General features: G+C 58.5%; 1 protein-coding gene across 2 annotated transcripts; it reads left to right on the top strand.

Moving 5' to 3' along the window:
* Window positions 1-969: 969 nt before the first annotated feature.
* TLE5 (TLE family member 5, transcriptional modulator) lies at window positions 970-7,546 on the top strand. Of its 2 annotated transcripts, none has more exons than XM_080935354.1 (7): window positions 970-1,205; window positions 2,679-2,776; window positions 5,401-5,464; window positions 5,981-6,025; window positions 6,177-6,239; window positions 6,658-6,732; window positions 6,845-7,546. In XM_080935354.1, exons 1-7 carry the CDS (start codon window positions 1,179-1,181, stop codon window positions 7,061-7,063), a joined length of 591 nt encoding a protein of 196 aa, XP_080791480.1. In that variant the 5' UTR covers window positions 970-1,178; the 3' UTR covers window positions 7,064-7,546. The 2 variants fall into 2 exon arrangements, with proteins under 2 accessions (XP_080791480.1, XP_080791479.1); XM_080935353.1 differs by having other exon boundaries at window positions 972-1,205; window positions 6,842-7,546.

Genomic DNA, 7,546 nt, shown 5'->3' with positions numbered 1-7,546 from the left:
ATCTTACTGGCCCAGGGGACTATTTTCCGTTTATGTATTATGTATGTTTTATTTTTTATTACTTTTGAGATAGGGCTCATGGAGCCCTGTCTGTCCTGGAACTCACAAGGTAGCCTTGAACTTACAGAGATTTGCCTGCCTCTGTAATCTCTCCCAGGGGCTGAGATTAAAGACATGTGTTAAACTGGCATATTTTTTAAATGTATGTATGTATGTATGTATGTATGTATGTATGTATGTATGGGACAGGTCTCACTCAGTAAACTGGGTCACAGGTTGATGCTGAATTCGCAACAATCCTCCTGCCTCAGCTTCCCAAGTGCTGGGATGACTAGGACCTGGGGAACTCTTACTTTCTGAGACAGGGTCTCTCTGTGTAGTCCTGATTGTCCCAGAACATTTTATGTAGACTACATCTGCCTGCCTCTGCCTCCTGAGTGCTGGGATTAAAGGCGAGGACCACCAACGACCCCTGTGGCCCTCTTTAACTTTTTGATGTTTTGAGACAGTGGCTCCTGTGGCCCAGGCTGTGTTCTCTGACTGGCTTCCACCTACCTCAACCTACCCAGCACTGGTAGGTCTTGTACGCTAACACAAACTATGTCTTACTTTTTGTTGTTTTGAGATGTCTCTTATAGCCCAGGCTGGCCTAGAACTCTTGATCCTCCTGCCTCCGCACTCCAGTCAGTAGGTTACAGTCCTGGGCCCCCATCCTATCTCTGTGGGACAGGTGTCACTCAGCTGGTCAGTGTGCCCCCCAGCTGTGCCAACCCTCCCGACTCCAAAGAGGACAGGGCACACTGTAGGCACTCCATAAATCCACCCTGAAGCCTGGACGCCCAGGCTGTGCGTCTGTGGCCTGGGGGTTGGGGGCGAGGGGGGGCGCCGAGGCAGGCCTAGGGCCGGGGCTCCGGGCCGTGGCGGGGGCGGGGCGCGCGGGGCCAAGGTCACGGGTGGGGCGTCCGGGCCTGCGCAGTGCCGGGCGCGGCAGGTGGAGCGGGAGCCCGGGCGGCACCGCGTCGCCATTACACAATAGCGCGGGCGGCGCGGGCGGGCGGCGGGCGGCGCAGGAGGCGGGACGCGGGGCCCCGGAGCTGTCGATCGGGGACAAAGCGCGGCCGCCCGGCGCCCCCCGAGCCGCCCGAGCCGGGGCGCAGCCCGCGCCCCCCGCGACTGACATGATGTTTCCGCAAAGCCGGCACTCGGTAAGGGGGACCCCGCGCACTGCACCCCAGAGCTCTCCCTGCTCCCCTTCTAGGTCGGATCCTGTCTGCCTCCCCGCCCAGGGCCCGTCCCAGGGGCTCCCTACGCTCCCCTAGCTCCCACAGGCCTGTCCCCCAGCCCTGGCCTCGGTCTCCAGGGTTCTTGCACCCTACAATCCAGGCCCAACGCACCCCACCTTCCCAGCACTGCATCCTTCAGTCCGGATCCCTGAACTTTGATCCCTGCCCTGAGTATCCTCGCCGCCCCCTCCCCCCGCCCATCCCGACACCAAGGTCTTCTCCCCACCCCCATCCCCAGCTCCCGATCAGTCTGTCTTCAATCTTGGGCCCGCACCCCACTACAGCCGCATTCGGCCTGTCTCCCAGCCCTGGGGCTCAGGCCCAGAGCTGCAGCACCCCAGGCACAAGCCCTCACCCCAGGCGCGCATGTCCTCCAGCACAAGTCCTTGCACCCCCACCTCTATGCTCTACACCCTCCCTCCCCCGCCCAGCTCTCTAAGAGCTCCAGACTGGCCTGCCACCAAGTCCAAGGCCCGGCACCCACCACCATCTCAGCCCTGCACTTCCTTCCACCCCAGATCTGCCCTGTCCCCATGTCTGGTGCCCTCTACTCCCCAATCCAGTCCCGAACCCCCTGTCTCTCCCTCCAGCCCTCTCGGGCCTGGCGTCACCATCCGGGCCCAGCGCCACCCCCAGCCTAGCTCTACGTCCCTCCTCCAGCTGCAGGCTCCGCACCCCAAAGGCCTTTCTCCTCCCAGCCCCCATCCTGCACCCTCTGTACTAGGGTTAGGAGGGACCCTGTGCCCGTATATCGTCCAGTGCCCCCTTGTCCGGAGCCAAATACTCTTCATTCGCCCCCACAACCAGCACTAGGCTCCGTTCTCCTCACATCCAAGACCGGGCCCAGCTGTCGCCTCCTCCACCAGCTTCCAGTGGCCTTGCACCCCATACCCTGCCCCTAGCCTTGCTCCCCAGAGACGATAATCCTACACCCCAATTCCTGACCCAGTGCCCTCAGATGCCGATCCCGTACATGCCCCCCCCCCAGCTACCGGCTCTCTAACTCCAAAGCCATGACTTGCTTTGACTGGTGCCTAGGGGAGCCCCACAAGGCACCCCTGGGGCTGGGCAGTTTTGGGGGGTCCGCTCCTGAAGAGCACACTCCTGAGGAAACAGGTGTGATTGCGGACCCCCAGAAAATATAAGGCGGTAAGCTAGGTGCCTCTTCCATGATGGCTTTGAAGGAAGGCCCATGACACCCTGCTTGACTTAGAGGAGTTTTCGGGGGGAATTCCTCCGGGGACAGCTCACCCCTCTCAAATGATCACTGTGTAAAAGCGTCCCCACTGCCTAGGGGCCTCACAGCCCCTGCCTGGCTGCCTGGGCCTGTAAATCACAGCCCAGGAAGTGGGGCATGGGTGGGGCAGGGCGCTGCTCACCTCCCTGCACCCGCAGGGCTCCTCCCACCTTCCCCAGCAGCTCAAGTTCACCACCTCCGACTCCTGCGACCGCATCAAAGATGAGTTCCAGTTGCTACAAGCGCAGTATCACAGGTGAGCCTGGCCGGGGCACCCCATAGATCTATAGAAGTGTGGCATCAAAGAAGGCGGGGCAGGGGGGTCTCAGGAGGTGGGACCAAGAGGGTCAGCAGTTCAAGGTCATCCTCAGCTACTTAGTAAGTTGGTCAGCCTGGGCTACATGAGACTATGTGTCCAAAACACACAGGCAGCCCCATGGTGTGGAGGAAGAAAGTGAGACATACAGTGTCCATGGTTTCAGAGGCCTAGTCCCATGTATCCCTGTTTAACAGGCCCAGAGAGGGTGAGTAACTGGCTCAGGTTCACACAGCCCCACCTTCTCCTTCTGTTCAGTTTTGGGGTGGGGGAGCTTGTTGGTGTCCCACAGACCCTCCATCCTGGCCACTTCTACCACAAAATCTTTTCTCATTTCTGAGGGGCTCCTCATGTGTGAAACTGACACCCTGAAGCTCAGAGGTATAAGCAGCTTCCGGGGGTACAGAGAGAAGCAGGAAAAGCCTGAAGCTGGGGACTTGGGGGTCCAGCCATGGGTCCTCACTTGACCTAGGCTGGACCTGTTTTATGTCATCCAGTGGTGAGTGAGCATGGGGGTGCAGGCCCAACCTTCTGGCTCTCACACAGGCAGGCAAATGTAGTTGTTCTGGGCTAGCCTGAGGTACAGAGCAAATCTGTCTCAGAAAACAAACTAATAATAATGATGTAATAATGATAAAGCCTTTAAAAGACCCTTAGATTTCTTCAAGCAAAAAGGAAATCTCAGTGTTTGTGGAGTTTACTATTTTAAAAAAATTATTATAGTTAAGTTTTTGGTATTTATTTTGAAACAGGGTCTTATGTGGCCCAGGCTTTCCCCAGCTCCCTATGTAGCCAAGGATGGCCTTGAGCTGCTGAAAGTAAATGACAGGCAAGTTGCAGGGTGCTAGGCCAGCCATCTACCTACTGGGCGCCCCCCATCCCCAGAGTTTGCCATTTTAAGGAGGGATTTAGGGAACCATTTTGAAGAGGGGTTTAGGCACCAGTGCTGCGTCCCCATGACTCCGAGACCACTCTTGAGCTGAGTTCTCAATGTGTGCAGAGCAGCCGCCGTCCACAGGGCTGTGTGTCGCCCCCCCAGGATGACGCCATCTCTGGGCTGCTGTTGTGCTGTGTGCTCTGCACTGGGCCTGGGTTCGGGACTGTGGGGAGCGGGCTCCCGGCAAGTCACAGGCTGACTCTCTACCATCAGCCTCGGTGCGGTTCGCTCATGGTTGAGCCACAGTAGCCTTATTTATGGGGTGTGTGTGTCTGCGTGAGGCCACAGTGCGACTCTACCCCTGTGCCCACGAGCAAGTGTGGCCCTCACCACTGGGAGAGCATATGGGAAGCGAGCTGGGCCAGGCTTTCCCCATTCCTCACGTTTGAGCCACGGGCGCTTGAGCAGCAGCAGTAAGGTCAGGCGGCAGCCTAAGGTTCTTGACCCTGTGGCTGTACTTGGCTGGCTTTATATTTGTTTTTGTTTGGTTTATTTTTTTTTTCCAGGACAGGGTCTCACTCTGTAGACCAGACTGGCCTCAAACTCACAGAGGTCCACCTGTCCTGTCCTCACAAGTTCTGAGGGCTTTTCAGATTAAAAGGAAAAAAAAGTACGCGTGGTGGTCTTTACTGCACAGCATTTTAACCCGGAACTTGGGAGGCAGAGGCGGGTGGGTCTCTGAGTTCCAGCACAGTCAGGGCTACACAGAGACCCAGTCTTGGAAAAAAGAAGGAAGGGAGGGAGGAAGGAAGGAAGGAAGGAAGGAAGGAAGGAAGGAAGGAAGGAAGAAGAGAACTATTATTACATTGGGGGTAAAGCTGTTGTTCAGGAGTGGAGGTCAGAGGACAGCTTGGGGGGGGGTCACTACTAGACATGGTGGCAAGAGCCTCACCCACTGAACTAGGGCTGCAGAGCCAGCCACAGGCCCAGTCCCTTGACTCACTGACCGGTCCTGGTCCCTCCTGCTCCAGGAAGGTTGCCACTACGAAGAGAAAGCAAGTGGGGCCCAGAGAGGTAGAGCAGCCAGCCTAGAATCACACAGTATCGAAAGGCAAAGCAACCCCAGCCTGGATGTGACTAGAGAGACAGAGGGGCTGGACATGAAGAAGGTTCCTGAAGCCAGGACACCTTGGGGTTTCCTCTCAGCCCTGGGCCATCTCAGTCTTCAGCATCTGTCTCCCCGGGTTTGAGTTACTGCCTGCTGTGTGACCTTGAACGTCTCACTCACCCTCTCTGGGCACCCACGGAATCACGTATTGAGATGAGACAGGCGTTGACAAGCTCTGCAGCCCTCATCGTCCTGCAGGAAGGCACCTCTGCCTTTGGTGGTTGTTACTGAGAATGCTTTCGGAATTTCAGTGGGGGAAACTGAGTAACCCCACCTTCCCAGGACTGCAAAAAACCCAGGGGTGTCTGCTAGATATGGTGTTTGGCTCCTTCTCAGCTTGGGGCTGTGGCTCAGTAGGTGGAGGCAGGAGGATCAGGACTTCAAAGTCATCCTCAGCTACACAGTGAGTTCAAGGCTAGCCTGGGCTACATGATATCCTATCTCAAAAACAAGGTCTTTAGCTTGACCCTCCAGAGGTGCCCCAGGGGACCTCAGTTGGCTTCCCTTTTGTGTCCTCAGTCTGAAGCTGGAGTGTGACAAGCTGGCCAGCGAGAAGTCAGAAATGCAGAGGCATTACGTCATGGTAAAGCCCTCTCTGGGGACTTGGGGGGGGGGGGAAGATGGCGACCCCAGACTCCCCACGTACTGCAGGTGCCTGCTACGGAGTCCCCACAGGCCAAGGGCAGCCTGGCCACCCGCCCAGGTAGTGGCTGAGGTGCCAAACCACCGGCTCACAGCATGGGCCAGCCAGGGCCCGCCGTCCTTGGCGGCAGGAGGAGGAGGCAGCTGTGGAAGCCTGCCCTAGCCAGCCGGAAGCAACAGTCCCCTCCCTCCAGGCCATCCGGCCAGGCCTCCCTTAACTCTTCCTTGACCAGAGCCCTCCTAACCCCCCCCCACAAAGGGATTGTGCCTCAGTCCTGTAGTCACCAGCAGGGGAGGTTGCTGGGGTCTTGGGGCATTGTGATTCGGGTCTTGAAGAACAAATAGGGGCTCACTGGATGGGGGTAGGGCGGAATAGCGTGGCCAGAATGTGCCGGGAGAGGCGGGCCACCCACAAGGACACATCCCTTTGGTCCCTGACACGCCTCTCCACCTACAGTACTATGAGATGTCTTACGGATTGAACATCGAGATGCACAAACAGGTAAGCCTCAGTGTCCCTCCTCCATGACCCCAGTGCCCTGTGATTCCCAGACTGAGTTAAGGCCACTCCTGTTACCCCCAGAGGTGGACTGGACTCCCCCTCCCATCCCCTCCAAGTACCCCAGGTACTGAGGGAAAATCATGTGTTCCAGGCTGAAATTGTGAAGAGGCTGAACGGGATTTGCGCCCAGGTTCTGCCCTATTTGTCACAGGAGGTAAGCAAGCCTCCAGCAGGGGGCAGCGGGGGTTCCCTCCTCACCTTGCAGAGCAACCCCCCTGGACACACACTTGCCCTCTCTGAACTTAGCAAAGGGGTGACCTGGAGCAGCTGGGGTCAGACCCCTGTGGCTAGGCACACAGTATTACCCGGGTGGGCGGCACAGCTGCTGGGGGACCGGGCTGAGCGGGCAGGCGGCTCCTGCAGACCAGCTTTGAGGAAATTGCTGTGAAGTTGGATTCCTAGGCTCCTCCCACCCCGCCAGCCCCTGAGCCCCTAGGGCGGGACTTCCCGTGTGCACTCTCACCGTTGCGCGCTGCACAGGAGCCCTCCCCCTTATTTTTATGTACCAGTCCCTCTTCGGCCTGTCTGTCCCTTTGCCTGAGAGAACTGTGTCCCTCCCTTGCCTGTTCCAGCATCAGCAACAAGTCCTGGGAGCCATCGAGAGAGCCAAGCAGGTCACGGCTCCCGAGCTGAACTCCATCATCCGAGTAAGTCAGCTCCTGGTGGACAGGGGACACGGGTGGCAGGTGTCTGACCGGTGACCAGGGTCAGGTGACAAGGCCCTGGGCTGACTGTCACCCCACCCCCACCCCACAGCAGCAGCTCCAGGCTCACCAGCTGTCCCAGCTGCAGGCGCTGGCCCTGCCCCTGACGCCGCTGCCTGTCGGGCTTCAGCCGCCATCCCTCCCTGCGGTCAGCGCGGGCACAGGCCTGCTGTCACTCTCTGCTCTGGGCTCTCAGACCCACCTCTCCAAGGAGGACAAGAACGGACACGATGGGGACACCCACCAGGAGGATGACGGAGAGAAGTCAGATTAGCTCCTGGGGCGGGTCGGAAGGGGGAGGGGGACACCAGGGGAGACTGGCACAGAGAGAGCGCGGTGTTCTGAGGGTCACACAGCACGCAGCTCGGTCCCTACCCAAGCTTCCACCTCCAGTCCTGGTTCCGGCTGTGCACCCTGGGCCTAGGGGACGCCAGAGGGACACCCCAGACTACAGGGAGAAATCCCCCACCTTCAACATTTCCCCGGGCCACAGCCACCAGTCTTGGCCCAGAATGTACACAACGCTAGCTGCCCCATTCCACCCTGTGCACCCCAAATTTGCCCCCTGTCCCCTTCTCTGCTTCCTGCACTGCACACCTGCTAGGCCCAGATCCCTCCCCCAGCTCACCCAGCTCCGGTTCCCTCAACCACAAAAGAAGGGGACAGAGAGAAAGCATCGGCTCGGGACTGCAGTGGGGGTGGGCACCCCACAAACTTCCCTCTCCCCTTCCACAAATAAACGTGAGGGTTAAAAGTT

The sequence above is a fragment of the Micromys minutus genome (genome assembly GCF_963924665.1).
Source record: "Micromys minutus genome assembly, chromosome: 22".
Lineage (NCBI taxonomy): Eukaryota > Metazoa > Chordata > Mammalia > Rodentia > Muridae > Micromys > Micromys minutus.
Note: the sequence above shows the minus strand (reverse complement) of the source record. Positions and strands in the feature narration are given on the sequence as shown.

Bases quoted from the DNA above. Each gene is read 5' to 3' on its own strand.
- TLE5 (XM_080935353.1), top strand. From the start codon at position 1,179: ATGATGTTTCCGCAAAGCCGGCACTCG. The intron at 1,206-2,678 runs GTAAGGGGGACC...CTGCACCCGCAG, and splicing joins TTCCGCAAAGCCGGCACTCG to GGCTCCTCCCACCTTCCCCA. The intron at 5,465-5,980 runs GTAAAGCCCTCT...CTCCACCTACAG, and splicing joins TGCAGAGGCATTACGTCATG to TACTATGAGATGTCTTACGG.